This window comes from Molothrus aeneus, chromosome 21, assembly GCF_037042795.1.
Source record: "Molothrus aeneus isolate 106 chromosome 21, BPBGC_Maene_1.0, whole genome shotgun sequence".
Lineage (NCBI taxonomy): Eukaryota > Metazoa > Chordata > Aves > Passeriformes > Icteridae > Molothrus > Molothrus aeneus.
In genome coordinates, this window is record NC_089666.1 from 1,946,314 (window position 1) to 1,966,956 (window position 20,643).

At 55.4% G+C, this 20,643-nt stretch overlaps 1 protein-coding gene across 1 annotated transcript in view; it reads right to left on the reverse strand.

The window, feature by feature from the left end:
• Positions 1-10,205, reverse strand: part of ARHGEF10L (Rho guanine nucleotide exchange factor 10 like) — a 32,164-nt gene extending 21,959 nt beyond the window's left edge. The window contains exons 1-6 of the mRNA XM_066563786.1: positions 9,185-10,205; positions 8,300-8,327; positions 7,646-7,731; positions 7,406-7,489; positions 6,055-6,233; positions 2,441-2,549 (exon numbers count right to left, since the gene is read on the reverse strand). Of these exons, the coding sequence (XP_066419883.1) occupies positions 2,441-2,549; positions 6,055-6,233; positions 7,406-7,489; positions 7,646-7,731; positions 8,300-8,327; positions 9,185-9,383 (685 nt within the window). The 5' untranslated portion in view covers positions 9,384-10,205. The remainder of the gene's footprint in view (positions 1-2,440; positions 2,550-6,054; positions 6,234-7,405; positions 7,490-7,645; positions 7,732-8,299; positions 8,328-9,184) is intronic.
• Between the last annotated feature and the right edge of the window lie 10,438 nt (positions 10,206-20,643).

The window sequence follows — 20,643 nt, forward strand, 5'->3', positions numbered from 1 at the left end:
CAGCGCCTCGTCCTCGCTCCGAGACACCGGGAAACGGGAAAAGGAGCCGGGAGAAGGAGCCGGGAGCGCAGGAAAAGCGGGAGGCGCCGGAGCGGGCGGCCCTTACCCGAGGCCGAAGCAGCCGAGGAGGAGGAGGGAGAGCGAGCCAAGGAAAGCTCGGGATGAGCCAAAGAAAACGTGGGATGGGAGCGCGGCCGTCGCCTCCACATGGCCGCGGCCCCATCCCGGGCCAGAAATCCCGGGAAGGGGAAGGGCTGGGGGAGAGAAGGAGGAAGGGAAGGGAGGAAGGGAGGGAAGGGCTGCGGGGACCTTTTTCCTTCCCTAATTTCGGCTCCTCCTCCCGGGGATGCTCTCCCGGCACTGCCGCGCCCCAAAGCCGCGCTGGCCATGCGGGAACGGCGGGACCGATCCCATGGGAACGGCAGGACACACACAGCCGATCCCATCCCATGGGAAGCTGCAGGAAAGCCGGGAACACACAGCCAATCCCATGGAAATGCGGGGAACGCACAGCCGATCCCACGGGAATGCCGGGACACACACATTCCCCATGGGAATGCTCTGGGAATGCCAGGAACACTCAGCGAATCCCATGGGAGCGCCGGGAACACACAGAGCTCATCCCATGGAAAGCTGCAGAAATGCCGGGAACACGCACAGCCGATCCCATGGGAATGCTGGGAATACACGCAGCCGATGCCATGGGAATGCTCCGGGAATGCTGGGGACACACGCGGCCGATCCCCCGGGAAGCTCCAGGCGCTGGGATCCAGCGGGATCGATCCTACCTCCCTCCCCTGGATCCTACCTGCCCCGGGCTGCTCCAGGGAAACCCGGGAGCTCCGGCGGGAGCGCGGCGGCTTCTCCGCCTCGGCCGCGCTCCTCCTGCGCTCCCCGTCCCCTGCGGGACAGGGAAAGGCCCCGGGAATTGGGAATTCAGGGGAAAACCCACAGGGAAAACCCCAGGACAGCCCCGGTGCTGCTGGGGGGGGGCGGCTGTTTGATCCCAAAAACGGGAGGAGAGAACTGGAGTTTGCAAGGAGTGGGAAGAGCCCGAGGAAAGCTTCAAATGTAGGGAATAATCCAGGAAAATGGGAAAGGGGAGCAGGATGGGGATTCCCTAAAAACCGCCCTCTCCAAGGGCTTTGCTGGGCTGTGGGGTTTGGGTTTCCTGCTCTCCATTCCCTACGGGACAGGGAAGAGTCAGGAAAACCCCCCCTGGGAACTGGGAATTTAGGGAAAAATCCAAGGGAAACCCCCTGGGAACTGGGATTTAGGGAAAAATCCTTAGGGAAACTCCCTGGGAATTGGGAGTTCAGGAGAAAAATCCTGAGGGAAAAACCCGAGAAAATACCCTGAGGAATTGGGAATTCAGGGGGAAAATCCTGAAGGAAAAATCCAGTGAAAACCTCCTGGGAATTGGGAATTCAGGGGAAAATTCCTGAAGGAAAAATCTCATGAAAACTTCCTGGGAATTGGGAATTCAGGGGGAAAATCTTGAAAGAAAATCCATGGGAAACCCTGTGGGAATTGGGAATTCAGGGAAAGAAATCCTGGAAGGACAAAATCCTGAAGGAAAAACACAAGGACCAGCCGGGTGCTGCCGGTTTATCCCTGAAGGATAAAAGGAGGGAGCTGGAGCCTGCAGAGATCCCGGGAAGCTCCAGAGCCATGGAATGAGGCGGGAGAAGGGGAAGGAGGTTCTGGCGGGATGGGGTTCCTGGTTCCATGGGGATGGGATCCCTGGGGTTCCCTGGGGATGGGATCCCCAGGATTCCAGAGGAATGGCATTCCTGGGGTTCTGTGGGGATGGGATCCCCAGGATTCCAGAGGAATGGGATCTCTGGTTCCAGAGGAATGGGATTCCCGGGTTTCTGTAGGGATGGGATCTCCAGTTCCCTGGGGATGGGATCCCTGGGGTTCCATAGGGATGGGGCTCCCAGAGGTTCCCTGGGGATGGGATCCAAGAGGTTCCCCTGGGGGTGAGATCCCCTGGTTCCAGAGGGATGAGATTCCTGGGGTTCTGTAGGGATGGGATCTCCAGTTCCCTGGGAATGGGATCCCAGAGGTTCTGGATGGATGGGATTCCCTGGGGATGGGATCTCGGAGGTTCCCTGGGGATGGGGTTCCCAGTTCCACAGGGATGGGATTCCTTGGGGATGGGATCCCTGGTTCCATAGAGATGGGATTCCTGCGGTCCATAAGGATGGGACCCCCTGGTTCCAGAGGGATGGGATTCCCTGGGGATTGGGTTCCCTGGGGATGGTATCCTGTGGGTTCCCTGGGGATGAGAACCAGTGTTCCCTAGGGATGGGATCCCTGTGGTTCTATGGGGATCGGGTTCCCTGATGATGGGATCCGGGGTTCCCTGGGGATGGGATCCGGGGTTCCCTGAGGATGGGATCTGGGGTTCCCAGGGGCTGGGTTCCCGGTGCCTCACCTGCGCCGTCGCGGCGCTGCAGGAAGGTGACCCTGCGCAGCACCGCCATGCGCGTGCGCTCCAGCCCGTCCTTGGTGCCGCTGCGCGCCGCCCGCATCAGCTGCGACACCTGCAACGGGAACGGGATCCGGGATCACTGCGGGGAGCAGCCCGGGGATCAGCTCAGGGATCACTGCAGGGATCACTGCAGGGATCAGCTCAGGGATCACAGGGAGCACCAGGATCACAGGGATCAGTGGGATCATCACTGGGATCGCAGGGATCAGCACAGGGATCATCAGGATCATCACAGGGATCGCAGGGATCACCAAGATCATCGCTGGGATCACAAGGATCATCACTGGGATCAGCAGGGTTCACCAGAATCATCACCGAGATCACTGGGACTGCAGGGATCACTGCAGGGATCTCAGGGATCAACAGGATCACCGGGATCATCACCGGGATTACAGGTGTCACCAGGATCTCAGGGATCACAAGGATCAATGGGATCATCACAGGGATCAGCGGGATCACAGGGATCATCACTGGCATTGCAGGGATCCCAAGGATCACAGGGATCAGCGGGATCACAGGGATCATCACTGGCATTGCAGGGATCCCAAGGATCACAGGGATCAGCAGGATCACAGGGATCATCACTGGCATTGCAGGGATCCCAAGGATCACAGGGTCACTGGGATCTCAGGGATCACAGGGATCAGCGGGATGATCACTGGGATCACAGGGATCATCACAGGGATCACCAGGATCATCACAAAGACCACAGGGATCATCAGGATAACAGGGATAGGATAAGACTGCCAGGATCACAGGGATAACAGGAATAACAGGAATAACAGGGATCAGAGGCATAACAAGGAAAACAGGGATCTGAGGGATCATCACCGGGATCTCAGGGATCAGCACAGGGACCTCAGGGATCAGGAAGGCCCAGGACCCCTCCCGGATCCAGCCCCTCAGGAAGATCCCTGGAGCGCCAGTCCCTGTTTTCCCAGCCGGGAGCAGCAGGCACAGGGCCAGGGCTCCGGGATCCCACTGGATCCCCCCGGATCCTCGGGATCCCCCATGGATTGCAGCAGCCGGAGCGGGGTCGTGCGGCGCAGCCAAGCGGGGCCGGGCAGGGAAAGGGGGATCGGCCTTTCCCACCCCAAATCCGGGGGTTTCACCCCGGATCTGAGAGTTCTGCCCCAAATCCCAGCGTTTCTAACCTAAATCCCAGTGTTGCACCCCAAATCTGACAGTTCTACACTAAATCACAATGTTGTACCTCAAACCTGACAGCTCTACCCCAAATCCCAGCAGTTCTACTCCAAATCCAAGAGTTCTACCCCAAATCTGATAGTTCTACCCCAAATCCCAGCAGTTCCACCCCATGGAATACCAGCTGGGATGGGATGGGATGGGATGGAGTGGAAAAGGCTCAGCCCTGAGGTTCCACAATTCCCAAAATTCTCCTTCCTGAATTCTCCTTCCTGAATTCCTGAATTTCTTCTTGAATTCCTGAATTCCTTCCCTTGTAAATTCCTTCAGGAAGTCCTTCCCGAATTCCTGAACTCATCATTTTCTTCCTGAATTCCTGAATTCCTTCCTGAATTCCTGAACTCCTGATTTTCTTTCTGAATTTCTTCCTGAATTCCTTCCCGAACTCTTGAACTCATAATTTTCTTCCCGAATTCCTGAACTCATCATTTTCTTCCTGAATTCCTTCCCAAATTCCTGAATTCTTTCCCAAACTCCTGAACTCATTATTTTCTTCCTGAATTTCTTCCTGAATTCCTTCCCAAATTCCTGAATTCTTTCCCGAATTCCTGAACTCATTATTTACTTCCTGAATTCCTGAACTCGTGATTTTCTTCCTGAACTCCTTCCTGGATCCCTGAATCCCTGAATTCCAATGTCCCGGGAAGCCCCAGGAGCCCCTGGACACGAGCAGAGCACCCCAGCAGCTCCAGGCTGATTTTCTGGGACAGGAACGGGACGGGCCCAGCCTGGATCCATTCCAGGAGGGAATTTTATCCCCCGCCAGGCCGGGGGTTTGGGGAATTTCGGGATGCGGGTCGGGGTCGGTACCTTCCAATCGGATTTGTGCTTCAGCTCCTGCATTTCCTTCCCCCCAACTCTCAGAGCCAGGAGCTCCCGCTTAGTCCTGGCGCATTTTTCCTTGAGTTTATGGAGGTCTGGAGAGAGCTGAGCCCAAAGCAAAGCGGGAGAGCAGCAGAGCAGAGATCCCAGGAAGCAGCAAATGCAAAAAAACAGGAGAGATCATCCCAAAGGAGCAGGGAACGGCGGCGGCAGCCCGGAATTCCGGCTGGGAGCAGGCGGGGAGCGCAGGAGCAGCGGGGAAAGGCTCAGAAATGGGAGGAATCATCCCAAAAATCCTGAAATGCCAGCTGGGATGGAGCAGGGGGTGCAGCAGGAGCAGGGAAAGGCAGAGAGAGGCTCAAAAACAGGAGAAATGACCCCGGAATTCTGGCTGGGATGGAGCAGGGAATGCAGCAGGAGCAGGGAAAGGCTCTAAAACAGGAGAAATGACCCCGGAATTCCAGCTGGGATGGAGCAGGGAACGCAACAGGAGCAGGGAAAGCAGCACAGATCAGGCAACAGCATCCTGGAATTCCAGCTGGGATGGAGCAGGGAATGCAGGAACAGCAGGGAAAGGCTCAAAAACGAAAGAAATCATTCCAAAAATCCCATCTCGGAGCAAGCAGGGAGGGCAGAAGCAGGGAAAGACAGGGAGAGGATCAAAACCAGGAGGAATCATCCCAAAAATCCTGAAATTCCAGCTGGAAGCGAGCAGGGAATGCAGGAGCAGCAGAGAGAGGCTCAGAAACGGGAGAAATCATCCTGGAATTCTGGCTGGGATGGAGCAGGGAATGCAGCAAAGGGAAAGGCAGGGAGAGCCCCAAAAGCCAGAGAAATCATCCCAAAAATCCCGGACTTCCAGCTGGGATGGACAGCCCCAAAAGCGGGAGGAATCATCCCAAAGCAGCAGGAACAGGCAGCAGAATCCCAAAATTCCATCTGGGATTTAGCAGGGAGTGCAGCAGGAGCAGGGAAAGGCAGGGAGAGGCTCCAGCAGGGGGAAAACTGAAAGGGAAAGAGGAAACCGGAAAGAAAATTCCAGGAAAAACGCAGCAATATCTGTGGGATGCTCTGGTGCCTCCACGCCGGAGAATTCTGGGAAAAGCCGGGATGAGGATTCCAAAGTGATGGATGAGTGTTCCAAAGGGATGGATAGATGTTCCAAAGGGATGGATGATAGTTCCAAGGGACGGATGAGTGTTCCAAAGGGATGGATAAGTGGTCCAAGGGATGGATTAAGATTCCAAAGGGATGGATGAAGATTCCAAGGGATGGATGAGGGTTCCAAAGGGATGGATGAAGATTCCAAGGGATGGATGAGGGTTCCAAAGGGATGGATGAGGATTCCAAAGAGATGGATGAGGATTCCAAAGGGATGGATGAGGATTCCAAAGAGATGGATGAGGGTTCCAAAGGGATGGATGAGGGTTCCAGAGGGATGGATGAGGGTTCCAAGGGAAGGAGGAGGATTCCAGAGGGATGGATGAGGGTTCCAGAGGGAAAGAGGAGGATTCCAGAGGGATGGGTACCTTGGGCTGGAACGCCGCGCGGAGCTTGGCCGGCTCCGCGTCCCGCCGGGATTCCGGCCGGGATTCCTCTCCGGACTCTCCCTCGCTGTAGCTCTCGAACTCGCTGGAGCTCCAGCCCAGGTCCTGCCCCAGGCGCGTCCCCTCCCCGCGCTGCACCTCGGCGTAGATCAGCCCCGCGCCTGCCGGCCGGGAGTCCCCAGTGCATCCCCATTCCCAGTGCATCCCCATTCCCGCCCATTCCCAGTGCATCCCCATTCCCGCCCATTCCCAGTGCACCCCCATTCCCAGTGCATCCCCATTCCCACCCATTCCCAGTGCACCCCTATTCCCAGTGCATCCCCATTCCCACCCATTCCCACTGCATCCCCATTCCCAGTGCATCCCCATTCCCACCCATTCCCACTGCATCCCCATTCCCAGTGCATCCCCATTCCCACCCATTCCCACTGCATCCCCATTCCCAGTGCATCCCCATTCCCACCCATTCCCACTGCATCCCCATTCCCAGTGCATCCCCATTCCCACCCATTCCCAGTGCATCCCCATTCCCACCCATTCCCAATGCATCCCCATTCCCGCCCATTCCCAGTGCATCCCCATTCCCAGTGCATCCCCATTCCCACCCATTCCCAATGCATCCCCATTCCCGCCCATTCCCAATGCATCCCCATTCCCACTCCATTCCATTCCATTCCCATTCCCACTCTATTCCCATCCCCGCCCCATTTCCATCCCCGCTCCATTCCCATCCCTGCTCCACTCCCACTCCATTCCCATTCCATCCACACTCCATTCTCATTCCATTCCTGCTCCATTCCCATTCCATCCACACTCCATTCCCATTCCATTCCTGCTCCATTCCCATTCAATTCCCACTCCATTCCCATTCTGTTCCCATTCCTGCTCCACTCCCATTCCCACTTTTCCTGCTCCATTCTCGCTCCATTCCCGCTTTTCCCTGTGCTCCCAAGCCATGGGAATTCTGGGCTTTGACTGTTTGGAAGGGAGTTGGGATGCATGGATGGATCCAGGGGGGATTGATCCCCTGTGAGTGACAGGAATGAGAGGAATAGAGGAAGGGGAATGAGGAAGGAAGGAGCGGAAGGAGAATTTTGGGAATTGGGGAATCCTAGTGCAGAACTCCAGAATTCCCATTCTCTGGAACCCTCAGGGTCCTGCAGCCCTCTGGGAGCAGCTCCATCCCCCAGATCCCAGGATTTCCCTGGTTATTCCCACCCACAGCCTCCTGGAGGATGGGACTCTCCTTCTTGACAGAAAATGGGATGGGGGCCCCTGGAAAACCGGGAAGAGGCGGCTCCCGGCTGGAAAAGCAGGAAGAGCGTTCCTGTACCGTCCTGATCCACATCCAGGCCCTCGCAGGGAACATCGTCGTAGATGACCTCGTCCTCCACCTCCGGGAAGGAGAAACGCTCCCCTGGGAACACCAGGATCGGGATTGGGATTGGGATCAGCAGCCCAGGACCCCAACGAGGCGCAGAAACATTCCCGAGCCCACCAGGGGTTATCCCAAGGGTTAATTCCAGGGGTTATCCCGAGGGTTATCCCGGGGGTTATCCCAGCCTTTCCCCACCTCTACAGATGCTCTCCCTCTTCCAGGTGCGGGTCCGGATCTGGGAATCTCCTCCGGCTTCGCCATTGCTCACCTGTGCCGGGATCCTGCGGGAACATTCCAGGGAAAAAAAATCCCTCAGGATCGGGGGAAAACCCCCTGGGATCGGGGGCTCCCAAAGCTCCCGCCCGCTGTCACCCCCATTCCCACCACAGGAACAAAATAAGGAATTTTTTTTTTAAAGGAATTTCCCCCCCATCTGCTCCTTGGGATCCCAGGATTTAGGGTCATCCCAGGTTTTTAGGGATGTTCTGCCAACACGCTCAGGGATGATGGAAAAGATCCCAAAATCCCAGAGTTCTCCTGTCAGAGCCCTTTGAAATGCAGGGAAGTTGGGGGAAACTGAGGCACGGCAGCAGCTGCGACATCAAACGGAGGGGACGGATCCCAAAGATCCATCAGGGGACCCAAAATCCCACCAGAACTCCCGGAATTCCCACCAAAACCTCCTGACACCCCCCAAAATCCCAGGAAACTCCCTGGAAATCCAGGAAACTCCCTGGAAATCCCACCAGAACCCCAAAACTCCTAGGAAATGCCACTAAATGCCCCAAATCCCACCAGAACCCCCAAAATTCCCTGGAAATCCCACTAAATGCCCCAAATCCCACTCACCCTTCCTGGGTCTCCGGCTCCAGCCCTTCTGCGGGGAAGGAAAGCAAAGAGAAACAGTGTCAGCACCCCAGGATGTACCGGGAATACCGGGAATGAGCAGGAATTCCACATGGGAATACCAGGGATGAGCAGGAATTCCCCACCAGGAATGAGCAGGAATTCCATACTGGCAATACTGGGAATTCCACACTGGGAATACCGGGAATTCCATACCAGGAATAAGCAGGAATTCCACACTGGGAATGGCCAAGAATTCCCCACCGGGAATGAGCAGGAATTCCATACTGGGAATGATCAGGAATTCCACATGGGAATACGGGGAACTCTGTACCAGGAATAAACCAGGAATTCCACACTGGGAATACTGGGAATTCCACACCGGGAATACCAGGAACTCCATACCAGGAATAAGCAGGAATTTCATACTGGGAATGAGTGGGAATTCCATGCTGGCAATACTGGGAATTCCACATGGGAATACCGGGAATTCCATACCAGGAATAAACAGGAATTCCACATGGGAATACTGGGAATTCCACACTGGGAATGACCAGGAATTCCACATGGGAATACTGGGAACTCCATACCAGGAATAAGCAGGAATTTCATACTGGGAATGAGTGTGAATTCCACACTGGGAATGAGGGGGAATTCCACACTGGGAATTCTACAACGGGAATGAACAGGAATTCCACAGGGGAATACCGGGAACTCCATACCAGGAATAAGCAGGAATTTCATACTGGGAATGAGTGGGAATTCCACACCGGGAATGAGCGGGAATTCCACACCAGGAATACCGGGAATTCCGCAAGGGAATACTGGGAATTCCACACCGGGAATGAGCGGGAATTCCACACCAGGAGTGCCAGGAATGCTCCTCACCAGAGCTGGGTGGGCGCCGCCGGCGCGGGGGCGCCTGGAGAGCGACGTCAGCACCGGGATCGGCTCCGGGATCAGCTCCGGGATCAGGGCAGGGATCAGGGCAGGGATCAGCTCCCGAATCCGAGTCCTCGTCCTCCCCCTCCTCCTCCTCCTCCTCCTCGCTGTCCTCGAAGTCGAAGGCCTGGCCCAGGTCCTCCATCCCCGCGGGGCCGGGGGGATCCGGGGGAGATCCTGCGCGGGAACGGGCACGGAAAACATGGAATGGGGCACGGGAGAGTGGGAAACGGGGATGGGGTGGGGAAAGGGAGGGGATGGAAAAGGGGGATGGAGGAAAAAAAAGGGATGGATGGAAAAAAAGGGATAGGTGGAAAAAAAGGGATGGAGGAAAAAAAGGGATGGAGATGGGAGATGAGAAGGGAGATGGAGACAAAGCAGGGAAAAGGAGGATGCAGGAGATGGAAGAGATGGAAAAAGGAAATGGAGGAAATGGAGGAAAAGGGGGTGGAGATGGAAAAGGGGATGGAGATAAAATGGGAGGGAGAAGGGGGATGGAGGTGGAGGAAGAGGAGGAGGAGGATGAAGGGAAAGGGGAGGGAGGAGATAGAGGAGGGAGATGGAGGAAGAGAAGGGAAAAAAAAGAGATGGAGGAGGAGAATGGGGATGGAGAAAACCAGGAAAGAGGGATGGAAATGGAGGATGGAAAAGGGGATGGAGGAGGAAAAGGGAGGAAAAGGGGATGGAGGAGATGGAGGGGAATGGGGCAGAGTTTGAGGGGGAAAAGGGGATGGAGGAAGAGGAGGAAGGAGGGGATGGAGATGGAGGGGGCAAAGTGGATGGAGGGGGAGGAAAATGAGAAGGGGGATGGAGACAGAGGAGGGAGAAAAAAAGGGGATGGAGCGGGAGAATGGGGAGGGAAAATCCAGGGAAGGGGGATGGAAGTGGACGATGGAAAAGGGGAAGGGATGGAGGAGGGAAAGGGGGATTGGCACCATGGACTCCAGGGCAGAAGCCCCCATTTTACTGGGACCCCTTTGTATCCCTGGCCTGTTCGGTGCCCCTGAGCGGCCGCTGAATCAAACACTGCACAGGAGCGGCGATCGAGGAGACCCCTCGGGGCGAGCGTCTCCCCAGGAAAGCGGCTTCTTCCTGACCCCATCGGCTTCTTCCCAACCCATCGGCTTCTTCCCAACCCATCGGCTTCTTCCTGACCCCATCGGCTTCTTCCCAACCCATCGGCTTCTTCCTGACCCCATCGGCCTCTTCCCGACCCATCGGCTTCTTCCTGACCCCATCGGCTTCTTCCCAACCCATCGGCTTCTTCCCAACCCATCAGCTTCTTCCCGACCCATCGGCCTCTTCCCGACCCCATCGGCTTCTTCCCAACCCATCGGCTTCTTCCCAACCCATCGGCTTCTTCCGACCCCATCGTGCGGATTCTCGGCCGTTTGTTCACAATTCCTCCTCTCTGCCTCCCTAACACTTCCCAGACCAACGCACAGGGAAGCTCCTCCAGCCTCCCCCCTCTCTCTGGCCAGGCTGTGACACCCACAGGGAATGGAGGGAAAGGGAGGGAAGGGGGAGGAAAAGGGGAGGGAAGGGAATGGACACTGGGAATGGAGGGAGGGAAGCAGAGAACCAGGGAACAGGGAAACAGGGGAACAGGGAATCAGGGAAACAGGGAATCAGGGAAATAGGGAAAATAGGGGAACAGGGAACCAGGGAAATAGGGGAACAGGGAAATAGGGAATCAGGGAAAGAGGGAATCAGGGAAACAGGGAATCAGGGAAATAGGGAAATAGGGGAAATAGGAAAATAGGGGAACAGGGAACCAGGGAAATAGGGGAACAGGGAAATAGGGAATCAGGGAATCAGGGAAAGAGGGAATCAGGGAAACAGGGAAAGAGGGAAACAGGGAAACAGGGAAATAGGGAATCAGGGAAATAGGGAAACGGGGAATCAGGGAAATAGGGAACAGGGAAATAGGGAATCAGGAAATGAGGGAAATAGGGAATCAGGGAAATAGGGAATCAGGGAAATCAGGCAACCACAGAAACAGGGACAGGGAAATGGGGAATCAGGGAAATAGGGAAAGAGGGAATCAGAGAAATAGGGAATCAGGGAACAGGGAAATAGGGAATCAGGGAATCAGGGAGGCAGGGAAATAGGGAACAGGGAATCAGGGAACCAGGGACAGAGAACAGGACCAGCAGCCCCCAGGATCCAAGATCCCTCCGTGTTTTCCCAACCCTGAGAGGCTCCAGCTGGGAATCAGGGATACCCTGGGTGCTGCTCCCTCCTTCCCATCCCGGCCTGGCTGCCTCAAAATTCCCAAAATCCCCAAAAATCCCAAACTGCGGAAGCCGAGGCTGACAGTACCTACTGCAGGCGGGGGGGGCGAGGCCATGGCGGGGGGGGCTCAGCTGCTCCAGGGGCGTTCCTGTGGAAAACAGGGAAAAAGGGTTGGGAAAGGGGGGAAAAAGGGTTGGGAAAGGGGGGGGAAAAGGGTTGGGAAAAAGGGTTGGGAAAAAGGGTTGGGAAAGAGGGGAAAAGGGTTGGGGAAAAGGATTGGGAAAAAGGGTTGGAAAAAGGGGAAAAGGGTTGGGAAAGGGGGGAAAAGCATTGGGAAAGGGGGGAAAAGCGTTGGGAAAAAGGGTTGGGAAAGGGGAAAAGGGTTGCAAAAGGGGAAAAAGGGTTGGAAAAGGGGGAAAAGGGTTTGGAAAGGGGGAAAAAGAGTTGGGAAAGGGGGGAAAAGGGTTGGGAAAGGATTGGGAAAGAGGGAAAAGGGTTGGGTAAGGGGAGAAGGGTTGGGAAAGGGGGAAAGGGGGAAAAAGGGTTGGGAAAGGGGGAAAAAAGGTTGGGAAAGGGGGATCAGCCCCAATCCCAGCCCTGGAAAGGACCAGGAGGCTCCAGCAGGATGGATCCAACTCAGGCTCCAGCTGGGACAGGGAGCTGGGAACGGCTCAGGGAGAATTTATCCCGGGAATTGTGGATGCTGCTCCCAGGGAAGGGCGGGAAGTGGCAGAATCCGTGTGGGATCGATGCAGGGATCGATGGAGCATCCGCCCCGAAAGCCGAGAGCGCCTGGAGGGCACCGGGAAGGGCAGCAAGGACGGAGCCTTGGGATGGTCCCAAGGGATGATCCCGGGAAAGGTTGGGATCTTCCCTCCTGGAATTCTTTTCCTGTAGTGGGAACCTCTCCTGGGTCACCCAACCTGGGAATTTTCCCTCTGGATGCGACGCCAAGCGAGCCAGAAATCCAGGAGAGGAATCCACCGAAAAAAAGGAGATCAATCCACAAAAACTGGGAGAAGAATCCCCCAAAAAACCCAGATGAATCCAGAAAAAAACCCAGGAGATCAATCCACAAAAAAAAAAAAGGGAGAAGAATTTCCAAAATCCCAGGAGAAGAATACCCAAAAAACCAGGAGAAGAATGCCCAAAAACTGGGAGGAAAAATCCCCAAAAAAGCCTGATGAACCCGCAAAAACTGAGGAGATCAATCCCCAAAAACCAGGAGATGAATCCACAAAAAAACCAAGAGATCAATCCACAAAAAAACGGGAGATGAATCCCCAAAAACCAGGACAAGAATTTCCAAAATCCCAGCAGAAGAATCCAGAAAAACCAGGGGAAGAATCCCCAAAACCCCAGGGAAGTTCCGGAGCCGGAGGTTCCTGGGACACCGAGAATTCCCAATTTCTGCAGCTCCAGAAAAAGCCCCAAAGTTGGGAATCCTCAGGAAAAACAACCCCGGGATTGGGATCAGGATTGGGATCCAGCCCCTTCCCGCTCCGGGTCCCTCTCCCAGCGGGAATCGCGGCCCATCCCAAATTTATCCAGGGAAAAGGTCACTCCCGTTTGGAGCGCTGAGCTCAGCCCAGCCCAGCCCGGATTTATCCCAGGCCTCCAAAATAATCCTGGGATTGGGATGGATCCAAGGGAAAAAGGGATTTTTCCCAGAGTGTTCTGCACAGTCAGGAGTGGGAACATCCCGGGAGCAAAACGGATCCCATGGGATGAGGAAAAATGGGAACTGTGGGAATGCACAGGGAGAGGAAGAGTGGGAAGCGGGAAAATCCAGGGGTGGGGGATGGGAACGGGGAATGGAGATTCCCAGGAGCTGCTGGGGATCCATGGAAATGAAGTAGGAGAGGAAAACTGGGAAGCGGGAGTCCATGGAAATACATCGGGAGAGGAAAATGAGGATTCAGGATAATCCAGGGATGTGGGGATGGGGAATCATCCCTGGGGATGTGGAGTTTTGGGAGCTGCAAGGGATCCATGGAAATGAATCAGGAGAGGAAAAATGGGAAGCGGGATCCATGGGAATGAAGTGGGCCAGGAAAAAGGGGATGCAGGAGAACCCAAGGATGCTGGGACGGGAAGATCCCTGGGAATGGAGATTCCCAAGGAGGCCCCAGCCCCGGGAGCAGCGGGATCCAAACCCCGGCCCGGCCTGGCCTCTCCCATCCCAGGGTATTTTTATCCTGGGATATTTTTATCCCTGGCACCAGAGCTGCTGCCTGGGGGAGACACTGATGGATCCGCCCTGGGATCATCCAGGGACCATCCCACGGATCCAGATCCATCCCGGGATCATCCAGGGACCATCCCAGGGATCCAGATCCATCCCGGGATCATCCAGGGACCATCCCACGGATCCAGATCCATCCCAGGGATCATCCCAAGGGTCTGGATCCATCTCAGGATCATCCTGAGCCCTTCCCGTGGATCTGGATCCACCCTGGGATCATCCCACGGATCCAGATCTGCCCTGGGATCCTCTCAGGGATCCGGATCCATCCCAGGATCATCCCATGGATCTGGATTGATCCCGCTTGGATTGGATCAGGGATTGGGAACACTGGGGGGAAATCCAGGATCCACCCCAGCAGGGAATCTGGGATCCATCCCAGCAGGAAATTCGGGATCCATCCCAGTGGGATTTGCCGGGAATCGGCCCCACCCTGCTGCTGATCCCAGGAATAAATAACCGGGAATGAATAACTAGGAATAAATAAATAATCATCTTCCCTAAAATCCCCTTTATCTTCCCCAAATTCCCCTTCATTTGGCCCCAAAAATTCCCTTTATTTTTCCCCCAAATTCCTTTTATTTACCAAAAAAAATTCCTTTCATTTGTCCCAAAATCCCCTTTATTTGTCCCAAAATTCCCTTTATTTTTGTTACCGACGGGAATTCCCATTCCCGGCTTTTTGGGAGTTTTAAATCCAATCCTTCGAGAAAATCTGGGAATTTTCGAGCGGGAATAACAGCAGGAAGGGCTGGGACAGTGGGGAGGGGAGAGCTCATCCCAATGGGAAAACCTCTGGATATCGGGATTTGGGGTGGGAATGGGGATTTGGGGGTGGGAATGGGGACTTCCAGGTGGATCCGTGGATTTGGGGCTGGATCCATGGATTTGGGGTGGGAATGGGGATTTCTGGGTGGATCCATGGATTTGGGAGTGGATGCAGGGATTTATGGATGGGAATGGGGATTTCCAGGTGGATCCAGGGATTTAGGGCTGGGTCCAGGGATTTGGGGCTGGATCCAGAGATCTGGGGATGGACCCAGGGATCTGGGGCTGGATCCAAGGATTTGGGGCTGGATCCCGGGATCTGGGGCTGGGTCCAGGGCTCTGGGGCTGGGTCCAGGGATTCTGGGATGGATCCAGGGATTTGGGGTGGATCCCGGGATTTGGGGCTGGATCCCGGGATCTGGGGCTGGATCCAGGGATCTGAGGCTGGATCCCGGGATTTGGGGCTGGATCCCGGGATCTGGGGCTGGCTTTTTGGGAAGCAGGGGCGGCAGGAAAAGCGGGGGTGGCTGGGGCAGAGGGCAGCCGGGAGAATCCCTGGAAGCTCGGGGCTGGGCTGGGATCCCGGGCGGATCCCGGGATTTGGGGGGCCGGGAATGCGCTGACCTGGGCAGGCCGCGGCCGCCGCTCGGTGTCCGCATGGGCCGCGGGCCGGGAATGGCCGCTCCCGGCGGGATCCGCTGCCCGCGGGGTCCCGGGATCCTCCCGGGGCTCTCCCGGCTCCCGGGGCTGGGCCCGCGATTCCCAAATCCCGGCGGGAGCGCCGGGCCCGGCCCGGAGCCGCGTCCAGCGGAGCGAGGGATGCCGGGATTTGGGAATCATCGCCTTCCCTCCTCCCCTTCCTCCTCCTCCTCCTCCTCCTCCTTTCCTGCCTTTCCTCTTCCTGCTCTTCCCGCTTTTCCTGCTTTTCCTCCTCCCGCTTCTCCTGCTTTTCCTGCTCCTCTTTTTCTTCCTTTTCCTCCTCCTCTTCCTTTTCCTGCTCCTCCTTTTCCCGCTTCTTCTGCTTTTCCTTCTCCTCTTTTTCCTCCTTTCCTCCTCCTTTTCCTGCTTTTCCTGCTTCTCCTTTTCCTTCTCTTCCCTTTCCAGCTTTTCCTCTTTTTCCTCCTTTTCCTTTTCCTCCTTTTCCTGCTTTTCCTCCTCCCTCTTTTCCTGCCTTTCCCACTTTTCCAGGTTTTGGGAGGGAAAACCTTTCCCGGATTATTTCTGGGAAGCAGCAAAAGCGTGCATGGGGCTTTCTGAATTAAAGGAAATTTTCCTGGCTTTTTTTGGGAATTAAAGTGATTTTTCCTGATTTTTCCTATTTAATTTTTTTTCTTCCGACAATTAAAGTGATTTTTTTTTCTGGAGCTTTTTATCCTGGGATTAAAGTGAATTTATTTTTTCTTTTTCCTGGGAATTAGAGTGTTTTTCCTGGAGCTTTTTCCAGGGATTTAAAGTAATTTTTCTGGAGTTTTTTTTTTTTCCTGGAAATAAAGTGAATTTTCCTAGTTTATTGTTTGTTTGCTTGGGGGAGAGTTTGGGTTTGTTTTTTTCCCCAGAGAAAATAAAGTGATTTTTCTGGAGGTTTTTTCCGGGATTAAACTGATTTTCCTGGGAATTAAAGTGATTTTTCTGGGGTTTTATCCTGGGATTTACAGTTATTTTTCCTGGGATTTACAGCAAATTTTCCTGGCATTTACAGTTGTTATTTTTCCCCAGATTTACACCGATTTTACAGGAGTTTTTTGGGAATTAAAGTGAATTTTATGGAGTTTTTTCCTGGGAATTACAGCTATTTTCCTGGAGGCTTTTTTGTTTGTTTTAATTAAAATGATTTTTGGGAATTACAGTGATTTTCCCAGGTTTTTCCAGACCTTATTTCCAACCCTCCTGTCCCAGCCCAGACCTGGGGATGCCTCCTGGGATGTGGGAATGCTGATCCCAAAAATCCCCCTCTGGAGCGGCCGTGGGGAGCAGAGCACAGCTGGGGTTTGGGATGAGCCCCGGTTTTGGGATGGCTCCAACCCCTTGGAAAAATCCTGGAATTCCAGACCTTGGATCCTCCATCTCCCAAGGGGATCAGCCTTAGGATCCAACCCTTGCCCGGTGCTTTTTTGGGGTTTTCTTGGGATCCGACCCTTTCCCGCAGGTTTTTTGGGATCCAACCCTTTCCCACTTTTTTTTGGGGGGGGATCCAGCCCTTTCCCGCAGTTATTTTCTTAGGATCCAACCCTTTCCCACAGGGTTTTTTTGGGGGATCCAACCCTTTCCTCCAGCTTTATGGGGCAAATCCAACCCTTTCCCACTGCTTGGGTTTCTTTTGGGATCCAACCCTTTCCCACAGGTGGTTTTTTTTTTGGGATCCAACCCTTTCCCACAGGTGTTTTTTTCTTGGGATCCAACCCCTTCCCACAGGGTTTTTTTGGGATCCAACCCCTTCCTGCAGCTTTTTGGGGCAGATCCAACCCTTTCCTGCAGTTCTTATTTTTCGGATCCAGCCCTTTCCCACAGGTGTTTTTTTGGACCCAACCATTTCCTGGTTGGTTTTTTGGGATCAGGGATGCACACAGCCCAAATCCGCCCCTCCAGACCCCCCCCCGGGCGCGCATTCCCGACCCATTCCCGGTTTTCCAGCCTCCCCCATCCCAAAAGAAGCTCACCTGGGCTGGGAGAAGCGGGAGCGCGCCGGGAATTTCCCCGCGGAGCGGCCGCGGCCGGGCCGGGCTCGGGCGGGGCCGGGCGGGAGCGGGGCCGGGCTCCAGCCGAGCCTGAAATTCCAGAGGATCATTCCAGGGGATCGGCCGGGCGTGCGGGGAGCCGCGGATCCGCGCCGGGAAGGGATCCGGGCTGGGATTGGGGATGGGGAATCCACCGGGAATGGATCCGGGCTGGGATTGGGGATGGGGAATCCACCGGGAATGATCCAAGCTGGGGTTTTGGGATGGGGAATTCACCGGGAAGGGATCCAAGCTGGGATTGTGGGATAGGGAATTCACCAGGAATTGTCCAGCTGGGATTTGGGATGGGGAATCCACCGGAAAGGGATCCGGGCTGGGATTGGGGATGGGGAATCCACCGGGAATTGTCCAAGCTGGGGTTTTGGGATGGGGAATTCACCGGGAATTGTCCAACTGGGATTGGGGATGGGGAATCCACTGGGAAAGGGATCCAAGCTGGGATTGTGGGATGGAGAATTCACTGGGAAGGGATCCGAGCTGGGATCTGGGATGGGAAATTCACTGGGAAGGGATCCGGGCTGGGATTTGGGATGGGGAATCCACTGGGAAGGGATCCGGGCTGGGATTGGGGGTGGGGAATCCACCAGGAATGATCCAAGCTGGGATTTGGGATGGGGAATTCACCGGGAATTGTCCAACTGGGATTTGGGATGGGGAATCCACTGGGAAAGGGATCCAAGCTGGGATTGTGGGATGGGGAATCCACCGGGAATTGTCCAAGCTGGGGATTTGGGATGGGGAATTCACTGGGAAGGGATCCGAGCTGGGGTTTCTGATGGGGAATTCACCGGGAATTATCCACCATGGGGTTTTGGAATGGGGAATTCACTGGGAATTGTCCAGCTGGGATTTTGGGATGGGGAATTCACCGGGAATGATCCACCCGGGGATTTTGGGATGGGGAATTCACTGAGAATTGTCCAGTTGGGATTTTGGGATGGGGAATCCACCGGGAAGTGATCCGAGCTGGGATTTGGGATGGGGAATCCACCGGGAATTATCCAAGCTGGGATTTTGGGATGGGGAATTCACCGGGAAAGGATCCGAGCTGGGATTGTGGGATGGGGAATTCACCGGGAATTATCCAAGCTGGGGTTTCTGATGGGGAATCCACTGGGAAGTGATCCGGGCTGGGATTTTGGGATGGGGAATTCACCGGGAAATGATCTGAGCTGGGATTGTGGGATGGGGAAATCATGGGAATCATCCAGCCTGGGATTTTGGGATGGGGAATTCACCAGGAATTATCCAACCTGGGATTTTGGGATGGGGAAATCACTGGGAATTGTCCAGCTGAGATTTTGGGATAGAGAATTCAGCAGGAATTATCCAAATTGGGATTTCTGATGGGGAATTCATGGGAATTATCCAACTGGGACTTCGAGATGGAGAATTCACTGGGAATTATCCAGCCTGGAATTTCTGATGGGGAATTCACCAGGAACTTTCCAGCTGGGATTTTGGGATGGGGAATTAATGGGAATTGTCCAACCTGGGATTTCGGGATGAGGAATTCACAGGAATTATCCAGATGGGATTTCTGGATGAGAAATTCATGGGAATTATCCAGCCTGGGATTTCTGATGGGGAATTCTCCAGCCTGGGATTTCTGGATGTGGGAATTCACTGGGAATTATCCAGCTGGGATTTCTGGATATAGGATCCCCCCCCCAGAGCAGCTCCGTGACCAGGGTGGGGCAGAACCAGGAAATGATCCCAAAAATCCTCAGGAGCGACTTTTCCAGGGGTTTTCCAGGCAGGTCAGGGGGGGTTGATGGCTCCTGGCTTGGGAAAAAATTCCCAAAAAGTTCAGCAAGGTGGGTTGGATCAGCCTGGAAAAATTGAGGATGGAGAGCTTGGAATGGGGTCAGGCCACAGGGGTTGGATCTGGCCCATGGATCCTGGATCCAGGGAAAATTTGGGATGCAGAGCCTGGGATCAGATCCAGGAAAAATCTGGGCATGGAGAGCTTGGAATGGGGTCAGGTCAGAGGGGTGAGATCCCAGATCCAGGGAAAACTGGGAATTCTCAGGCCAGGATGGGTCACAGGGGTGGGATCCACCCATGGATCCTGGATCCATGGAATGCTGGGAATGGGATCCCATTGGGAATTGGGCCCCAGGGGCCGGATCCCACCAGTGGATCCTGGAATTCCCTGGGATGCTGGGAACAGAGTCCCCGGGATGAGATCCTGGAATTCCCTGGGATGTTGGGATGTGGAATTTCCTGGCATGTTGGGAATGGGGAAATCCCAGGGATGCTGGGAACAGGGTCCCAGGGCTGGGATCCTGGAGTTCCCCAGGATTTTGGGAAGGGGGAATTTTCTGGGATGTTGGGAATGAGGAATTCCTGGGATGCTGGGATTTGGAATTTTCTGGGACGTTGGGAATGAGGAATTCCTGGGATGCTGGGAATGGGGTCCCTGGGCTGGGATCCCAGAACTCCCCGAGACGTTGGGATTTGGAACTCCCAGGATTTTGGGTTCCCATCCCTGCCCAGCCCCCCCTCCCTCTTCCCTGGGAGCCAACCCATGCAGATGAATGCAAATGTATGCAAATGAGGGGCGGGGACCGCCCGGACCGGTCTGGGCGGGATCCGGGCGGAGCCGGGATGGGAAACACGGGAAACAAACACGGGAAGCACGGGAAGCATCCGGGCGGGACCGGGCGGGACCGGGCGGGCCCCGAGCTCGGGCCCGGATTCGCCCCCGGCCCCGCTCGGCCCCGCTCGGCTCTGCCCGGCCCCGCTCGGCTCCGCTCGGCCCCGCTCGGCCCCGCCCGGCCCCGCTCGGCTCTGCCCGGCCCCGCTCGGCTCCGCTCGGCCCCGCTCGGCCCCGCCCGGCCCCGCTCGGCTCCGCTCGGCCCCGCTCGGCTCCGCTCGGCCCCGCTCGGCCCCGCTCGGCCCCGCTCGGCTCTGCCCGGCCCCGCTCGGCCCCGCTCGGCCCCGCTCGGCCCCGCTCGGCTCCGCCCGGCCCCGCTCGGCCCCGCCCGGCCCCGCCCGGCCCCGCCCGGCCCCGCTCGGCCCCGTTCGGCCCCGTTCGTTGCGGGGCTTGTGCGGAATCCCCGCCGAACCCGTCTGGGTGCTCCGGCTCCAGTGCTGATGTTTGTCCGTGTGAATCTGCGTTCACACACCCTCATTTCCGTGCATTTTATAACTTTGTGTCCGTATTTATAGATTATAGAATCTGCGTTCACACATCCTCATTTCCGTGCATTTTATAACTTTGTGTCCGTATTTATAGATTATAGAATCTGCGTTCACACATCCTCATTTCTGTGCATTTTGTAACTTTGTGTCCGTATTTATAGTTCCATGTTCCTGTATGTGCTTCCCGTTATATTCATATTAATAGGTGCACTCTGTTTATATGCGTTCATTGATTTCAATGTTTATATGTATACATTTTATATTTATAATTTATA